General features: G+C 43.0%; 1 protein-coding gene across 1 annotated transcript in view; it reads left to right on the top strand.

Annotated features, from left to right (window-relative positions):
- The window catches only part of PDGFD (platelet derived growth factor D), a 147,564-nt gene extending 128,416 nt beyond the window's left edge, over positions 1-19,148 (top strand). The window contains exons 6-7 of the mRNA XM_079974001.1: positions 5,891-6,105; positions 13,592-19,148. Coding sequence (XP_079830127.1) covers positions 5,891-6,105; positions 13,592-13,726 — 350 coding nt within the window. The 3' untranslated portion in view covers positions 13,727-19,148. The remainder of the gene's footprint in view (positions 1-5,890; positions 6,106-13,591) is intronic.
- The last annotated feature ends 1,220 nt before the right edge of the window (positions 19,149-20,368 follow it).

Genomic DNA, 20,368 nt, shown 5'->3' with positions numbered 1-20,368 from the left:
CGAGTGTAGAATCAGTATACCTGTGTACAGGTGTGTCCCCCACACACTTATCAGGAGTGGCCATGTGACGCCCCCGCACACATAAGGGAAATCTCACAAAGTGGGACGCACTCTCTTAAAAGCCTCCAATTCCTATTTCCCACACTCTCTCCCGCTCTCTCTTCACACAACTCTCTCTTCAACTAGAGTTGAAGCTCTGGTGTTGACTGGAGGCTGGAGACTCTGTGGGAAAGTGACTGCTGCTGCTGCACTGCCCCACACAACAGCTGTTGGGCAGGGAGGCTGAGCAGCCTAGACAAAGTCCCACTGCGCCTCAGATCTCTTGGGAGCTTCCTCCACCTGCACTCACATCCTCTTAGGGCTCCAGGGAGAGTCTCCTCATGAGACACGAGGACTCTACAGCTCTTTCCCACCATTTCCTGGTATGATTCTATTGATTTATTTATTTCCTGGTGTCACGCATATGCGTTGTCATGCGCGAGTAGAACATGTGCAAGTAGGGAGAGGCCTGTACACAATAGATGACCTTTGCAAATCAACAAGTGTATATCCTTTCACACTTGTACATGTGTAAAGGCAGCTTGCACCTGTGTTCAGTGTAACATGTGAACACCCAAGACAATACCCAACATTCCCCTGTAGCTGTACATTTTGAAAGAAAGTTGCTTTTCGGAGAAAGAACATAAGGGTATGTGATGAGCTGTGCTGGATCTGACCACAGGCCCATCTAGTCCAGCATCCTGTTCTCACATTATCTAGCCGGTTGTCCACAGGAAGTACACAATCATCAGCAGACCTCTTCCTGCCCATGATTCCCATCAACCAGCATTCAGAAGCATATTGCCACCAAAAGTGAAGGTAGACATTATGGCAAGTTATCACTGATGACCGTATCCTTCAGGAATTTCTCTATTCCTCTTTTCAAGCTATCAAGCAACAATCTGGGTGCAGCCAGAGAAACACATATGCATTACATAAAAAATCCATCATATTTTTTGAAACTGCAAAGGAAAGTACAAAAGCTATGGAATAAAGTTTAGAGGGAGAAAATGAGAAACAAAGCATTTCATTCTCTAGATCCAAGAATGTTATGGCTGTGGAATAACTACCCATTAAACTAGAAAGCTGCTCACTCACATTTGCATGTGAGTATGTAGCCAGAGAGGTGGTACTTCTCATGTGGGTGTGCAATGTGTGAAGCAGCCCATAATAATAGCAAAAAGGACACACATGTGCACACCCCGTTACTGTGAGGTAAGCTGTTGCAGGTCACACGCAGAGACAGCTCTGTGGCATAAATCCTTTCTTTAAAAAAAATTAAATTGTCAGAAGAGTTGTGCAAAGGCAGATTCATCACTGGCTCGATTCCATTGATTTCAGCAGAGATGCACCCCTTTATGACAGCAGTAATTTCATCGTGCTTAGACTACTTGACCTTCCTCTTTTGAGGTAATTGGCATGCCAGCTTGTATGAGCCACAGCCCTCGCTTCATGTGACTGGTTATAATTCCACTGACAATCCCAGCCCTCTTGAACTTTCACTTTAAGAAGCAATCTTTGTGTCAGAGACACTTCATCTTGAATTTACGGTCCAACTGAAGGACACTGCACATGCATGAACACACACACACACACACACTTTTCCAGCTGGCACAAAGGGGGGGGGGAGTATCCTAAAAAGAACACATTGTGATTTGCTCTAGATGTGGGATGTAATCTACTGGGAGCAGTCAAATACAACATTCCTTGTTTTCCTAGAGTGGACATGCAAGGGGATGTTGGTCCAGCCAGTCGAAACTTCCTGTTCCTCCTGGCCTGGAGCACCCTTCCTTGCATGTGACTAGTGGGTGGGCGTGACCTATCCAGACCTGATAAAAGGACAAGGCATGCTGCCACTCTCTCACTTTTCCATCTTCCTTTTGTCCTGTGAACTGCTGGACTGCTAGCCTGCAGACACTAGGTAAATCTCTCTTATGGAGTAGACCTGTTTGTATATGTTTGAAACTTTAAGCCTAAAGCCTGCCTTCAGGGATCACACTGTGCTCTGCCTGATTGTGAGTAAACTTGCTTTTTGTTACTTATGAATAAGACTGTGGTGCCTTTATTCTTTTAGGGGGGATTCAAGGGGTCTTACCAGGAAAATATTAAAACACCTTTCAATCTGAACAAGCCAGATTGAATTGTGTATTGTCTTAAGAAACTCATACGAGTTTGCAACAAGTTTTCTGCTGTGTAAAGGGGAATGCACTCTGCTAAGTAAAGGAACTTGCTAGTGCAAGTTAGGAAGGATATTAATAATAAAAAATAATAACAAATTTTATTTATACCCCGCCCTCCCCAGCCAAGGCCGGGCTCAGGGTGGCTAACAAGCAATAATAAAAACAAGTTGAATGAATACAACTTAAAAACAAGATTAAAATACAACATTAAAACATTAAAATGCAGCCTCATCGCAGGAGGAGAAAGGAAAAAGAAAGAAGGGGAGGGAATCAAATTGACTCCAATAAGCAATAAACAATATATCTTCTCCTGCCACCCTGAACATTCCCACACTCGATAGAAGGACCCAAACCAATGGATTCAAGTTACAAGACAGGAGGTTCTGACTAAGCTTCAGGAAGAACTTTCTGAAAGTAAGAGTGGTTCGACAGTGGAACAGACTCCCTCAGAAGATGGTGGACTCTCTTTCCTTGGAGGTTTTTAAGCAGAGGTTGGATGGCCATGTGTCATGGATGCTTTAGTTGAGATTCCTGCATTGCGGGGGGTTGAACTACAGGTATATGAGCCTCAAGGTCCTGCACAATTCTACAGTTCTATGATTCTATGAGTCATTTACTCTTAGTAAACTCATTTTAGTTAAACTGTTAAAAACAGCTTTCTTGACACCACAGCACTGCTTGGAATCTACGGCTGCAGTTTTGTTTCTATGACTGGTGAGTAAACTCTCATCTCATTGAATCATGGGCCCTGATTTTCCAATTCCATGCTTTCCAAAGGTTTCTCCACAGGAGAGAAATAAAACTGGAAGGGAAAGGGAGAGAAGAGAAACCTATGGCCCTCCAAATGTTGTTGGGCTCTAACTCCCATCAGCCCCAGCCAGCATCATCAATGGACAGAAGTGATGGGAGTTGTAGTCCAACAAAAACTGGAGGGCTATGGGTCCCCTCCTCTGGGTTGAAGCCTAGTGCTTGAGATTGAGTGGACAGGTGCTGGATCCAGACAAGGTGGTGATGATACTGGGTGCTTCTGAATCTGTTTTGATCTGGGTAAGCAGATAGCAATGATGGCTGACATTGGGAGTGTTTTGGTGACCGCAATGGAGAGAGGAGATATGGCCACACTTAGGGGAAAAACTTGGGGGAAGCTGTTTGGAAAGCACTGTTCTTCCTTTTAAGTGGGATTAGCTTGAAGGGTCAGACCTGAGAGGCAGTAGCTCTGAAAAATAACAACAGAGCACTAAGTTTCATCTGTTTGGGAGAAGAAATCAATAGCTTTCTATTCTCCTCACTGTTTGCTATGTACACTAGGGTGACTTTGCTTTCAGTGCTTGAGTGCACTGGTAACTCCCATTGATTTTGTGGTTAGATCTCGAGCAATACATACTTCTTTGTAGAGATTTTGGCACTTTGGGGAAAACAGGGGTGAATGTTCATAGTGAGATATGCATAGGGAATTGATACATGTTGTAATGTCATGCCTAGACTGCTGCAAATCCTATTTAGCTTCCTTCCTTCCACCACCCATGCACATCCCCTCAAACAGCATGTTTATGAAAATCCACTAGGAATTGCCTCCATACCTTTAAGGCTATCTTGTAGCCTTATGGTATAGAAATTGGTATGTGTTTTTAATTTTTAAGGACAAAAACAGAATTCCTTGGGATACTGTATTCTGTACTGGATGCCAGTAACACACAGTGCAATTGCAGAGGGAATATGCAGTTCCATATTTTATTTGGCAAATAAAATATGGTGAAATAAAATATGCAGTGAACCAATGAAGTGCAAGCAACATACACACATCTCCACACATCTAGGAATCCTAATTGGGTCAGGGTCCCCATTGGATTTCAACTCCCATCAGTTCTAGCCATCGTGGGATGATGGAAGTTTTGGTTCAACAACATTTGGAGGGCCACTGGCTCCCAACCCCTCTCTCTGTTTGCTAGTTCTCTCCCTATCCCACCCTTTGCAGGCAAACCCTCCTCCAATCCTACTTTTTCGGTGAATGGAGGAAGGCCTTGGTTCCCCAACCAACAATTGCAGGCTCAGGACCATCGTTGCCTGCTAGGAAGTTCACAAATGTCATGATTCCTTCAGGAAATGATGGTTTTGAGGATTCCCAAAGCCACCATTTCCTACTGGGAGCTGGCCTGCTACCATCCAGTGCAGTCGCCTTCGTCAGGATGCTATCTTGGGAAGGATGCTATCTTGTACTTCGCCTCAGCAAAATGTCTTCAGCCAGCCCCCTTTGATGGATGGAGGAATTTGATCCTTGCATAATTCCAGTATGAAAGGACATGATCCACACCTCTTGGACAATGCACAAAGCAGAATTTATATACAGTTTATTTTGCACTTTTACGAATGTTCTTAGCAGCCGTTTTAAAATATGTATCTTGAATGAATGCATTTAAATATGTATTTAGAGATAAAACAGATATTAAAATGCATATCCTGAGATAAATTGCACATTTAAATAAGTACTTTGAGAGACATCGCCTATTTGAATATATATTTTGGAAAACATTTACCTTAAAATATGTTCATTAGGAGAAATCACACCTTTACATAATTATTTTGAGAAAAATGTACCTTGAGAAACATTCTTTGAGGTAAATCATACCTTTTGATACATATTTTGAGAAAAATACACATTTAAAGAGTATTAAAATATACATTAAAATATGTATTTAAATATCACTTGAGAAGATTTATAAAAAGGGGTTGCTTAAAGCAGAAACAGATATTATGGGTAAAAGTACAAACCACAAATGAACAGATTCATCCATCCATACCAATAATGGGGATGGTTGGAATGCACTTTGCATGGCTTTTGTGTTATGGGCAGCAGGTAAAAACACATTTGAGCATTTGTAATAATAATAATAATGTATTATTATTATTATTATTATTATTATTATTATTAATTCCCCGCCCATCTGGCTGGGTTTCCCCAGCCACTCTGGGTGGCTCCCAACATCATCATCAACATCATCATAAAGTGATAAAACATCAAACATTTAAAACTTCCCTAAACAGGACTACCTTCAGGTGTCTTCTAAAAGTCAGATAGTTGTTTATTTCCTTGACATCTGATGGGAGGGAATTCCACAGAGTGGGTGCCACTACTGAGAAGGCCCTCTGCTTGGTTCCCTGTAACCTCACTTCTCACAGTGAGGGAACCGCCAGAAGGCCCTCAGAGCTGGACATCAGTGTCCAGGCTGAACAGGCTAGTATTGTTTGATATAAGAAGCAAGCAAAACCTGGGTGCCGTGATGTTATTTCCAGCAAATGGTATTCAAAGGCACACGGCCTCTAACAGTAGAGGCAGAATATAACCCTCATGACTAGTAGCCATTGCTGGTCTCATCATCCATAAATTGGCCTGTTCTTATTTTAAAGCTGTCTGACTGAATTATACATGTGGAAGCATGCTGCCAGTTCTAAGATTTTATTAGCTTTATAGATGTTGTGATTTTAAGGTTTGTACCGTCTGTTCCTTTTGGTTTTTGAGCTTTATATATTTTAGGAATTGCAATTTGTATTGTGCCCCCCCCTCCCCACCTGCCCCGAGACCTTATGAGGAAGGACAGGATAGAAATGTATTAAACAACTAAGTTTTCTTTACACTTGCCATCTCTCTCTCTCTCTCTCCTTTTCCATTTCAGTTGACTTGGATAGGTTGAATGACGATGTGAAGCGATACAGCTGCACTCCAAGAAATTATTCTGTCAACATAAGGGAGGAACTGAAGCAAACCAACGTTGTTTTCTTTCCACGCTGCCTTCTTGTCCAGCGCTGTGGGGGGAACTGTGGCTGTGGGTTCAACAACTGGAAATCTTGCACGTGTACAGCAGGAAAATTGGTGAAAAAATATCATGAGGTACATCGGTCTTTACTTACATCTATAGTCTTCTAGGCTTAAGATAATCTGTGTTTTAAAAGCAAGATGTTTACTTTCTCCTTGGTCACGCTATTTAGTTATTAATTTATTATTTTAGTTTTTATTATTATTCTTTACAAGAATATATGAAGGTATTTAATGCAATCTACTACAACAGTGCTGCAGCAATTATCATTACTGCTTTACAATTTCTAAAATAAACATACAGTGTATAGCTGTCAACTTTTCCCTTTTCTTGTGAGGAATCCTATTTGGAATAAGGAATAAGGGAATTTCCCTTTAAAAAGGGGAAATGTTGACAGCTATGATACAGTGGTACCTTGGATGTCGAACGGAATCCATTCTGGAAGTCCGTTTGACTTCAAAAATGTTCGGAAACCAAGGCGCGGCTTCCGATTGGCTGCAGGAAGCTCCTGTAGCCAATCAGAAGCTGCGGAAGTCGCATTGGACGTTTGGGTTCCAAAGAACGTTGGCAAACCAGAACACACACTTCTGGGTTTGCAGCATTCGGGAGCCAAAACATTCGACTCGCAAGGCGTTCAGGATCCAAGGTACGATTGTAATTTTAATATTTCTAATAAATGATTACACAATCAATCATTTAAATAAAGTTAAATATTCCTACAAAATCTAATGAAATGGGGGGGGGGAGCATGGCAATGAACATTTTCCAGCTCAATTATTTCCTCTCCCTACTCTTCAGCTTCTCCCAACAGAGGATATCGATTGTTCAAAGTGCAAGACCCAGGAAGGTGATTTATTAAGCATCTACAGGAGAGAAGTGGTCTCAGTGTTAAACTACTCCAATGACAAAAACACACCCTATATTCTTCCCTCCCCCCTTAAAAAAAAACCCCTTTATTTCATGCAAAACAGTGAACATTAAGGAGCAAACCAAAGCAGAACAAACCCAACCTATGATTAATCATTACACGTCAACTGGGCGGTGGTGAAGAAGATGGAGGGCAGAAAGAGAGAGAGGAGGGGCTGGTAGAGAGAGAGGCAATGGGGTGGCCCCACATACTTCTGCCTCTATCCCAACCCACTGCTGTTTTGTGGCTCCCAACAGATTATCCCCAAGGGAATGCAGCCTTCAGTGGAAATAAGTTGCCCTAATGGATATTGCAGGCCTTATTCCCCAGTCTGATTCAGAAGCCAGGTTGAACTCATATGGCCCTAGGCTTGCCATACGTCAGGAGAATTCCTGATATGTCCTATCAAAATGGCAGAGGCATGAGGCAGAGGTTTCTAAAAAAAAAGCTCAACAATTTTGCGGGTTTCAGGAATTTTTTCTTTTTGAAATATGGCAACCCTAAAAATACCGATCTCACCAAGCAGCTGCTGGAAGGGATTCAGGGGCCTGAATTCAACTGCTCCCTGCTTCTTCTCCTTCCTTGCTAAACATCTTATTGGTGAGATTTCAAAATTTATAACACATGCTCTTAATTAAGAAAGTTAAACACCTGAGAGCTCATCTCTATATGGGTTGATTGAACTGGGATGTGGAGGGGAGGCTTTTTTTAGCAGCATTGTAAACTAGCTGCATCCTGAGTGCGATCAAATGAAAACAGGGCAGCTCTACTTTTGGGGGATGCTTATGCAGCACCCAGATATTAATATAATGGTGGTAATTTATGGTGAATATTAAATGTCCAGGATATCAGATTATTTGGCCACTGGGTAGGCATGATGGGGAGATACCTGAGTTCCACCGGATGAGAAAAACTGTGTGTGTGTGTGTGTGTGTGTGGTGCAGGAGAGGAAATTTGCTCACCGAGTCCACCACAGGAATTGCTATTAATTCCTTCCATTCTTTTTATCTCGCAGACTGGAATTAATTAAGGACAATGTTCTAGCTTGAGCCTCGAATGACCTGGCTTTTGTAAATGTAAATGTAAATGTATCCTTTAGGGATGAATTAACCGTACAATGAACATAGATTTGGATATTAGAATTAATAGGCACTGTGAAGTTTAATCTATATTGGGTACATGAAAGACCAGAGTGATGTTAGTCCAGCATATTCTTCCCAGGCAAAATTCTTGAATTTTTCTGAATCCTAGGGCTAAGCATTCATCCCTAGCTTTGTTCCACATTTATCTAGCCATTTCCTCTTATTTAAAAAAAGGTACCAGCAAGGGCAAGAGGGGCTGCTGAGAGGAATTCCTGCCTTTCCTTTCTTGGGATCAAGTCCAACACTGAGCAAGAGGCACAATGGGACGATTCTCAAGGGACATGTGCCACCTCTGAATGCATAGTGTGGCCATACACTCTATCATAGAAAAAAATTACCTATGCAAAGCTAACTTATTAAGAGGCCTTCATACAGATGGGCAAATGTATTGCATGTACAAAATGTTCAATGTTATACCGCAGAATATTTTATATAAGACATTTGTGTACTGCCCTTCAAAAATATTTCTCCTAGGGCAGTTCATAATCCAAAACTGTAAAAATATGCAATGCAACATGGATATAATTTGGAATAGAAGCCTAATCTGAACACTTTCTTTTGTTACTTTTTGTATAGAGGTTTTCAAGTGTGCCCCACCATCAAGTTCTCCATTACAGGGATGGGAATGTTTGTCTGTCCAGATGTCATAGACTCTAATTCCCACCAGCCCCAGACAGCTTCTGAGTGCCAGTGGCTGGAAACCTCAGGAGGGGAGATTTCTGTGGCACTCAGGTCCTGCTTGCATAGACATCTGGGTTGGTTATTGTGAGAACAGGATGACAGGCTAGATAGGCTATTGGTCTGATCCAGAACCACCTTCTTAGAAGAGAAATTCACTCCTTTTTTTGTTTTTTTTAGATGCATAGGTTAAAAAATATTGATTGGCTAAAAGCCAATAAATTAATCATCAACTTAAAAGGAGAGAGGACTTTACTCAGCCTTTTCATTCTCAAACATGTTTAGCGACCCCAGATTACTCCATAGTCACCTGAATTCCAAACAAGGTCAGGAAGTGAGATGCAGGTTGCATTAAAAGCCCAGAGCATTTATCACCTGAGGAAATGTGTCACAAACACAACCCCTTGATACCCTTCAATAAAGTTACAAGGCAGGAAGCTCAGACCTGCATCACATTCACCTGCCTTTCCCATATAGTCAATTCTATGAGAACTTTTATAAGGCCATCATAATCTTTTACATTCTTATAAATACTGTATCTGGCTCAACAGTTGCATTTTCCATCTAGTATATTATTAACAGGGCTCCGTATACAGGATTGATTCAATCTCTGATATATGAAGGGATGAGGGGAGGAATATTTTCTGCGGCACAGTTTTCTTTTCCTCCCCATTCCTCTGTGAAGCCCTATCCTTACTTCGTACTTAACGTCCTACGGATGGTAAAGCCAATGTAAATGTTCAAAGCAATTGCATAGCAGAGTCCCTGAACTACCCTTTCCTCATATGAGGTCAGGAAAGAATTTTCTCTCTATTTCCCCAAATTTCCTCAAGTTTTCTTGAGAGCTCAGGAGGGAGGAAGAGAAGGGATGCAATGAAGCACTATGAGTGCCACACTCTGTCTGCACAGAGGTCAAACAAGGGTGAATTGGCTCTGATTCTGCATAATGGAGGGCACAGATCTGGGGTACACTCAGATATCATATGAAACAACCTTAGCCTCCCCCCAAGCTTGTGCATCCCATTCTCCCATGCTCTGCTCTAGCACATACTCAAGAAAGAAATCAGAAACCACACTCAAGGTGAGCAGTGGGGAGGGGAGAGTGGGCAAGCCCAGGGTTCACTGTGACTTGCACTTGTAAAGCTATTATGGTGGTTCAAACTTACATCTGTACAGTGGTACCTCGGGTTAAGTACAGTGGTACCTCGGGTTAAGTACTTAATTCGTTCCGGAGGTCCGTTCTTAACCTGAAACTGTTCTTAACCTGAAGCACCACTTTAGCTAATGTGGCCTCCTGCTGCCGTCATGCCGCCAGAGCACGATTTCTGTTCTCATCCTGAAGCAAAGTTCTTAACCCGAGGTACTATTTCTGGGTTAGCGGAGTCTGTAACCTGAAGTGTATGTAACCTGAAGCGTATGTAACCTGAAGCGTATGTAACCCGAGGTACCACTGTACTTGTCTAGGGTGTTCAAAGAATATGTGTGTTGGGGATGACATTCTTGGAATGCGCACAGCAAACAGGATTCACGAACAAACACATCAACGCTCCATGCTATGAACATCTGCCCAAGCTTCACTAATCCCTCTAATAGCAAACTCAGGTTGTGACTGCCACCAGAAGTGCATCTCAGATAGGACCATTGAAAAACAACAGGCGATCCTAAAAAGAGCCTGCTGTATCAGGCCAATGGCCAGTCTAGTCCAGCATTCCTGTTCTCTGGTCAGCCAGATACCTGTGGGAAACGGGAGGAAACAAGAGGAAAGTATCAGTCTGCTCAGTGAACCTCTGAGGTTTACAGAAGTAAACAAAAACATTTCAAAGCCTAAGGGGGCAAATGAGAACTAAGCATCTTCAGTAGCCTCGAAATGTTGATAGTTCATTGAAAAGGAAACTGAAAAACTGGGAAGGTAGGGTAGGCAATATTCTGCATCAGCCTCTAGCAATTTATAGTATCCTGAAAGAGGATACCTGGCTGGCTGGCTGGCTGGCTGGCTGGCTGGAACCCTGAACAGGAATACTCATGTTAGGAGGTGAGAAGGATACCTTTTTGATCCAGGTCCCAGTTGTGTTCCCTTTTGAAGAAGAGGCTCCATATTAGATAGCTTCCTTTCAGTGGGCTTGCATATTTGAGCAAGCCTCGTGCCTGCAACATGCAAATGTGAGCTTTTATTTTAAATACACAGAGTTCCCTTTAATATACCGTGACTGTGGCAGGCGACCTTGCCTTTTTCATCCTTTCAGGTCTGCTGAGTAAACCTGAGCCTAAGACTATTAGATGGAAGCTTGGATTGAAATGTTAAGCACCAGTCCCTTGATCACTTAGTAAAGCCGCCCAATTTCTGTGTTGGATGGGAAAGTGCCTGCCAATTCATTTCTCTCCCATTATCAGCAAAGTGCATATACTGTGCTCATGTTTCTTAACGGAAAATACAGAGAAGACAAAATCCCTAAACTGTCAGGAGGTCTGCTGGCTTAAATGCTGGGCAGATCCTCATCCCTTTGCATGTGCTTTCATTCGAAAAGGCCGTGTTCGCTGAACAATGCTGGTGAATTTCAAAGTGCATTTTACATTAATTAGATTTTGAGAAAGGGCTTGAGCACGATCCATCTTCTCCACTCAGAAAGCTGCATGTGGAAGAGGTGGTGTCTATAGAGCAAGGGTGGAGAAGCTTTTTCAAGCCAAGGGCCACATTTGATCTTTGAGAGCCAGTGTGGTGTAGTGGTTAAGAGTGGTGGACTCGTAATCTGGTGAACCGGGTTCGCTTCCCCGCTCCTCCACATGCAGCTGCTGGGTGACCTTGGGCCAGTCACACTTCTCTGAAGTCTCTCAGCCTCACTCACTTCACAGAGTGTTTGTTATGAGGAAGAAGGGAAAAGGAGATTGTTAGCTGCTTTGAGACTCCTTAGGGTAGTGATAAAGCGGGATATCAAATCCAAACTCCTCCTCCTCCTCCTCCTCTTCTTCTTCTTCTTCTTCAACCTGTCAGGACCCACAGGCTAACGCTGGGAGGTGCCAGATGCAAAAGTGGGTGCAACAATCAATGTATATTCTACCTGAGGACATCTACACACATACACATAAACACACACCTCTATTCTTCATCCAGACAAGCAAGGGGCATCATCAGAGTTCATAGACAACTTCTAGCCAGGCAAAAACATTTAAGGAGGCATGGTGAAGAGTATTGCTGGGGGAGAGTTCCAAGGACTGGCCAGAGAGGCCTGGAGAGCTCTATTTTGCTTCTGGGCCTAAAGCTCCCCAGCCGTGCTACATAGCATGTATCCCTGCATGCATTGCACCAAGTGTACTCCAATGCACCTATCACCTTGGATATGTGGGAACTCCAGGGCTCTGGTACACAGGCGTCCTATGCAATTGCCTGCAGGGGGCAATATGGTCAGTACGTATTACAACAATCCTGCACCATTTACTTTTGGTTACAAGTTTGTTTCTGAGTGCAATTTAGAGTGCTGGTATTGACCCTTAAACAACTGAGAGGCAGGATATTGAAGGTCTGCCTCTGCCTCCAAGAACCTTCCCAAGCATTAAGATCTGCTTTATATGCCCTGCTCTCTGGCCTGCCACTGGCTCAGTGTTAAATTGGTTCAATTTCCATATTGGGATTTGACTGCAGGCCAGAACCAAGCCAGGTAGCAACCAAAGCATTTCAGACCAAATAGGATTGTTTCTGAAGAGTCAGACTGGGGTATAAACCAAATGTTGTGGTTGGTGCACACTCCTGATTTATATCCTATCATATACTTCAAGGTGGCTTGGAAAATAGTGATGCAGTAAAACCGCAGTATTATACAGAAAGAACAATTGGGTGGGGGGTGGGAAGCTGAAGTAAGAGACATCATAAAAAAACACCCCGAAAGATAAAATTCAGCACCTGAAGGTCAATAGCCTTCCTATATAGGAAGGTTTTAACACTTTGATGCAACACAAGCAAGAAGAGTGCTCTCCCGTGTTCTTCCAGCTTAGGGTCATATGGGGGACTCAGCTGGTGCTCATAGGACAGAGGCCACATCCCGAAGAGGAGAATCACAGCAAGGCTAGCTTGGAAGTTCAGTCAAATCCAGTAAGGCACTGCCAGATCACAAGCAGAGTAGCAGGGCAAAAAGGCAGCTTATCAGCACCATGGAGAGCTCACAGTTGCTGTTGTTTAGTCATTTAGTCGTGTCCGACTCTTTGTGACCCCATGGACCAGAGCATGCCAGGCACTCCTGTCTTCCACTGCCTCCCGCAGCTTGATCAAACTCATGCTGGTAGCTTCGAGAACACTGTCCAGCCATCTTGTCCTCTCTCGTCCCCTTCTCCTTGTGCCCTCAATCTTTCCCAGCATCAGGGTCTTTTCCAGGGAGTCTTCTCTTCTCATGAGGTGGCCAAAGTATTGGAGCCTCAGCTTCACATTCTGTCCTTCCAGTGAGCACTCAGGGCTGATTTCCTTCAGAATGGATAGGTTTGATCTTCTTGCAGTCCATGGGACTCTCAAGAGTCTCCTCCAGCATCATAATTCATGTGTTGACAAATACATAACTTAACACAACATTGGTCAAGCCAATTCCCATTCCCTTTCCTACCACATTGGCTGGGGAAGGGCCTTGCATGCACAATGTGAAAGGACCGTAGCTCAGTGATGTAGCATCTACCTTGCAAGCAAAAGCTCCCAGGTTCAATCTCCGGAGTCTCCAGGTAGGGCTGGGGAAAACTGCTTCCTAAAAGCAACTGGCAGTCAATACTGAGTTAGATGGACCAATAGTCTGACTGCACATAAGGCAGCTTCCGGTGTTCCAGTGCCACTGACAAAGTGTCTGCTTTCCTTCCCAGGTGTTGAGGTTCATCCCTGAAGCAGGTCACATCAGGAGGAGGGGCAGAACCAAGAACAATATGGCGCTGATCGATATTCAACTGGAGCACCATGAGCGTTGTGATTGTGTCTGCAGTGCAAGGCCACCTCGATAAAAAGAGACCATGCCATCCCGTTTGCAAATTAAAAGGACCTCTTTCCCTTGAAGGAGGAGCAGTCTGCAGAAGGTCGCCCAGTGGCCACTGAACTTTGCTAACAGCCTGGCTTGTAGCTGGTAGAGGTGCCTACAGCCTCTCAACTCCAAGTACTAAGTGCCACGACAGCTAATCATTAATAACACTGATTTATGGTATCCAACTTCAAATATGGGATTAAGCAGTAGAAAACAAGAGAAGCCAAAAGCTGAAATCTTCAGTGCATGCAGTGAGCATGATAGCAGTATTCCTTTGGCTGAATTTCCTAGTTGGCTTAAAAAAAAAAAAAATCAACCTACATGTTACACAGTGAGTAGGCATGCAGGTATTCATATGCTGCTGCACACAGCCCTTTGCGCACACAGCCTATTGACTTAAGCACACTTAAAATGTAAATAAGGAAAAATCTTATGGGCCTACATGTATTCCAAATAGCTAATCCCAGTTTATAAATATTCACCCAGTCCAGCATATGTACACCGTGAAGAAACAGTTACCCACACATGGATCTGACGTAATGGATATACGTTACAGAACATTAGTGCTGTATGGGGGAGCAAGAGACCACATCCACCAATGTAAGATACATATCCATGCCCATTATTTTGCATGCCTTGATATATCCATTGCCAGAAGCAGAGTAAGCAATTGCTGCGGCCTCTGCATAGCCTTCTGCTTGCTCATAAAGTATTCTGGATTATGTTGAAGAGCTCCCCGTTATCCCTTCAAAATACAGGTTCAGATTCCCTAAAAGACTATGATGAACAGAATCGTATGCAATGCATGACGTCTATTTTTGATTGGACTAACATCCACCAGTGTGACATGTAAGTTGCATTTAGTGTAGGGATGAATGGTTTCTGCATTGTCAGGAACCGCACTTATTCTCCTTAAGGTGGTGCTTAGTGGAATCCTCCATGGTGTTTCTGAAGAAAGTTTGGGAATCTTCAGCTGTTTCTATTTGGTTCTAGAATATTCCTTCCCATCCCACAATCCACATGCATTTGTAGACCTAGACAGAGGTCATGAGCACAATTCTTCGTCAAAAGACAATAGCACACAAATAGCCTTAACAATGAGGAATGCATGTATCAAGATAGGTTCCTCTTTTCCATGCAGAATTCTCACCTGGTTGGGTGGAAAAGCAAAATAACTTCCCTTCTTCACCACTTCATCTCATCCCTAATCTGCACCTGTGTTTAAAGTGGAGCACCTTAGAATGGTCCTTAATAATAATATGTATCATTTGTATAGTGTTTTTGTTTTTTAGTGTTCAAAGTGCTTCACATACATTATATAGCAGCAATTTATTCAACAACCCCATGAGGTTGTTATACTTTTGTAAGGCAAATCAATATTATTATCCCCCATATTGAAAATGGGGGTGAGGCTGAGACTGAGAAACCACTTAGTGGTTTGACTAAGGCCATTTAAGTGAGGGCCCATCTGCACTATACATTAAAAGCACTATCATACCACTTTAAACAGTCATAGCATCCCACAAAGAAACATGGGAACTGTATTTTGTTAAAGGTGTTGAGCTTTGCAAAGGGCCCCAATTCCCCTTCCAGAGCTCCAATTCCTGGGCTGGTTTAACAGTCAGTCTCTGTTTGCAGGGGCTCTGGGAACTGGATTCTCTGGGAGGGGGATAGGTTTCCCCTAAGAACACACATTAAAGGGACGTGGGTGGCGCTGTGGTCTAAACCACTGAGCCTAGGACTTACCGAACAGAAGGTCGGCAGTTTGAATCCCCGTGATGGGGTGAGCTCCCATTGCTTAGTCCCAGCTCCTGTCCACCTAGCAGTTCGAAAGCACACCAGCGCAAGTAGATAAATAGGTACCGCAACAGAGTGAGCTCCCGTTGCTTGATCCCTGCTCCTCCCAAGCTAGCAGTTCGAAAGCACATCAAAGTGCAAGTAGATAAATAGGTACCGCTCCAACGGGAAGGTAAACGGCGTTTCCGTGCGCTGCTCTGGTTTCGCCAGAAGCGGCTTAGTCATGCTGGCTACATGACCCGGAAAAACTGTCTGTGGACAAACGCTGGCTCCCTCGACCAGTAAAGCGAGATGAGCGCCACAACCCAAGAATCGTTCGTGACTGGACTTAAATGTCAGGGGTCCCTTTACCTTTACCATTACCGTTACCTAAGAACACACATAAGAACATAGGAAGATCCTGCTGGAGCAAACAAATGGCCCATCTAGTCCACATTCTGTTCTCACAATGGCCAACCAGATGCCTCCTAACAACTCTCAGCATCCCTAGCAAACTACAGTTCCCATAATTCTTTGTGGAAAGCCAGGTCTGTTTAAGGTGGCATGCTACTGCTTTAAGTCTATAGTGTACTTAGGGCTTGAGTTAATGTCAGAGGTGAGATTCAAACTGGGGATCTTCAGTATCTTAGCTACTACACTAAACCAGCTCTTCCTGCATATGTACGTATTCAGTGGGCAAGAGTTGAGTTCTACCTTGTCTGTATTCTTTTAGTTGCATATAAAATGCCATACTTTTCTCATTATATACTATAGTGTTAACTGCATCTAATAGCTTCCATAGCCAAGTTTGAACTTTTGGCACTTAAAAAAAAAGATCATGGGATTGAATTTTTGGTGAGGCATATTAATGCCTTGAGCCTCACCTGATTCTTGCTGAGTAATACTGAATGCTTATTATTTTCACAGAATATAGATATGCATTTACTGCCTGCCTCCTGGCAAAATAACATACTTTTAAAGGCTACTTCCATAGCCAGCTTTTGAACATATTATGAGAATGTGCTTTTGAACTTATGAGAAAGTTCTTTGATTAAGGTATGGAAGAGGATCCTTTCCAATCATGTTTTTGATTTGATTTCACCCACCCACCCAATGCGACTTGTCCAGTGCAAAATGTAGGCCAGCTTAGGAGTTCAAGGCAATGAACTCTTGGTTGTGGATATAATGGGGAAAATAGGGTGGAAGATTTCACAGACAAGAATTTATACTTAACAGCAGTCTGAAGCTGCACTTCATTTTTATGGGTTGCTTTTTCGTGCCTGTCTCTAAGGACGAAAGGAATGGTTTTACAATAGCATTTCCTGCATTAAACTGAAATTGGCTTGTTATCAGGTAATATTGTGAACTTTTAAACCGCCCCTGTTCTGCTGATTATATCAGTGGTAGAGTTCTAAAATTATCTCTGTCCTCTAGATTGGTTTCTTTTATCAAGTTGAATGCATTATCTGCTCCCTGTTTTTATATCTCTATCAAAGCCTTCTTGGAATACAGTTTAAATACTGAGTGAGTTGCCACTTAACATTCTGGGGGAACTCGTGGGAAGCCAAACATGGCTTGTGGGATTTCTTGGTCTTCTTTTATTCAACTTGGGTGTATTTTTCCCCCAGGATGCCTCTTTAAGATGCTTAATTCATTATGCTCCTATACTCAGTGAGCAGCTTTGAAGCCAAAGATTCTCAGCTTTATTACTTATTTTGAAAAAGGTTCTTCACAATTCTTCACTTGGGCAAAACTTCCTAGAATTCCATGTTAATACCGAGAAACTAGAATGTGAAATATATGTGTGTTTATAAGCCTTAGTGGACACTATTAACTATAGCGTTGTCCATGTAGGGCAACTGCATGTTTTTCATGAGGTTAGAGTTCCATTTAGTTTGACTTTTTCATTGAAACTTGACTCTTTGCTTCAGGCATGTGGTTGGCTGTTCACAAGGGTGAATTTCATGCATTGGGATATGTGTGTTTGTGTGACAGTGCATGTGAGCTCAGTCATAGGATCTACCACAGCCTTCCCCAATCTGGTGGCCACCAGATGTTTTGAATTGCAATTCATTTCTCACCATTGCTGAACTACAAAAACTGGAAGGTTACATGAGCCTGAGATTTGCTCCTGCCTTGATTTGGACCTTCCTTGTGAACAGTCCTGATAACCTGAATTAGCAAAAGTCATATTCTGCTTTGAAGGTGGGTTGGGTTTTTTTTAACAATCAAATGGATAAATTTATCAATCAATCAATAATATTCACAAAATGAACCAGGTTGGCTCTGCCAGCTCCTGTCCCTTGACACCACCTTTCATGTCCTCTGAGCTAGCAAAGAACATGATGCTCGTGTAGAGTGGACCATGCAAATGTGTTCATGTGCAACGTCTACAAAATCTAAACATCCCAAAGGCTAGGTCAGCACACCAGGTGTCGGGAGTGGAGTCAGATACAAGTAATCACAAAAGAAACAGAGCTCTGTTGTCAGTCAACTCTTTAAGGAAACAACACCCAACTCGGCAACACTTCTCAGTTGGTCTTGTCCCTATGACACAGTTTCCAGGCTTCCCCTCTCCCGGATGTTTTCCAACAGTCTCAAACGGTGTCTGTGCACCTCTGGCCTCTCTTCTGCTCTCTTCATTATTCTGCATGTTCTTTGAGACCAGGGAAAGGGGAGCTTGTCATAGCAGGAGGGGGAGACTCCTGGGATTCTTCAGCAGTCTCTTAACCTCCCTCCTCTACTCAGACACTGAACTGCTCCCTGTCACAAGCTCTCACTGCTCACTAAACTCTGCTGCCCCTTCAGCATCCATCACTTCCTCCCAGTCTTCTTCCTCTGAAGAAGATCCCTCTCCTCAATGCCCCACCACCAATCCCCTGGCACCTCTGGGGTTTCCCTTGGGGGTCGCCCAGCTGGTGCCTTCCACCATTCCTCTTAGCCCAGCCAGTCCCTGACTCCAGGTGTAGCTTGCTCAACATGTAGGTGTTCCCCTCCTCTCCAGTGAGCTGACACAACTGGTTTTGAGGTATGAACTGTCAAAAAACAATGGCAGGGTTGATGCTAAGGCAATAACAAAGGAGGTAAGCAAACAGAACTCACATGTATTTATTGCAAGGAATTATAAGCAGGCCATATTGCTGTTCTTTTCTTTTCCCCATTCTCCTCTTCTCCCCCCCCCATTATATTTGATACAATTTCTCTGGACACAATTCACTAGGAAGTTCCCCTGTACACACTTAATCAGAATGATTGTGAGCTGCCCAAAAGGACATTCGATTGCAGCATTTGTATGGAGGTTGTGAGCCAGACCTCTCGTTTTCATTTCGTTCAAACAGTATCAAATCCATTGCACAAATATTACTTTCAAAGAATCATGAAATAGACCCATGCTTTCGAAGTGACTCTGCTACTTGGGAAGATTGCTTTTCAGAAAGAAAAGAGCGGAAATCACTGTATTCTTTAAGATAAGACTCTGCTTTTTTGAGGTGTGATTTATATATGTATTGTTGTTTTTGTTGGTGTTATATCCCTAAAATGCTGCCTTTTCTAAACCGACCTTTTGACAGTTTAGCACACACAATATTTTGCCTCTTATGGTCAATTAAAAATAAACTCTAGCTTTTGAAGGAGGTGGTTCCGATTCATTAATACACATTGACACGATTTAACATATGTGCACAATAGCTGGCATTCTTTCCTTTCCTGGAATTAGTCTCTTTCTCATGCAGATCCCAGGCACCCATATGGCATAATGGGACCCTATTCCCCCTTTGTATTTCCTGGCCAGCCCTCAGCTGGAGTGCACAGTCAGGCTCAAGGACTGGTCAACATGACTCGCCATAAACACCAATGGGAGAGTCTCATTTATGAAGATGTGGGATCCTTTTCAGCTGTGCTGAAGAAAAAAAAAAAAAGAGTACCGATTTCCAGCTATTTCCAGCATTCTTTTAAAAAACAATGTTCACTTTTTCATTTAGATTATGTTGTTTGGTCAAATAGGATTGGTTGCAGTAATCCGCATGATTCCAATCAGACCAGCCAAAGACATTTTGCTGCCTGAGGCAGAGCAGAAAATGGCGCCTCCAGCCAACCCTCCCAGTCAAGATACACAATTCTCAAGTCATCTGCCAGAAAATTATAGTTATTATATAGACTGGGAGTGGCCGCCGAGACCATATAACACCGGTCTTGAAAGACCTACATTGGCTCCCAGTACGTTTCCGAGCACAATTCAACTTGTTGGTGCTGACCTTTAAAGCCCTAAACGGCCTTGGTCCAGTATATCTGAAGGAGCGTCTCCACCCCCATTGTTCTACCCGGACACTGAGGTCTAGTGCCAAGGGCCTTCTGTGAGAAGCCAAGTTACAGGGAACCAGGCAGAGGGCCTTCTCGGTAGTGGCACCCGCCCTGTAGAACGCCCTCCCACCAGATGTCAAAGAGAGCAACAACTACCAGACTTTTAGAAAACATCTGAAGGCAGCCCTGTTTAGGGAAGCTTTTAATGTATTACAGTATTTTAATTTTTTTTTTTTTTTTTTTTGGAAGCCGAGTGGCTGGGGAAGCCCAGCCAGATGGGCGGGGTATAAATAATAAATTATTATTATTATAAATCTGCATATTGCCCTGCATCTGACAATAACAGGGCAATTCACAAAATACTTATTACAACTTCCTCACCCTCTTTCTGGGTGTGACTTTAATTTATTAATAATAAGAAAATTGAAAAAAAAAATACTGCCCTTTCATAACACCAACAATCTGCTACCTGAAGCACTGCCTTATTCTGCCTAATGCTAGGGCCAGTCCTGATTACATTTAGTGTCTTCTGGGAATATCATCATCATCA

Source organism: Podarcis cretensis (genome assembly GCF_951804945.1).
Source record: "Podarcis cretensis genome assembly, chromosome: 4".
Lineage (NCBI taxonomy): Eukaryota > Metazoa > Chordata > Lepidosauria > Squamata > Lacertidae > Podarcis > Podarcis cretensis.
This window is presented reverse-complemented; position numbering and strand designations above follow the sequence as displayed.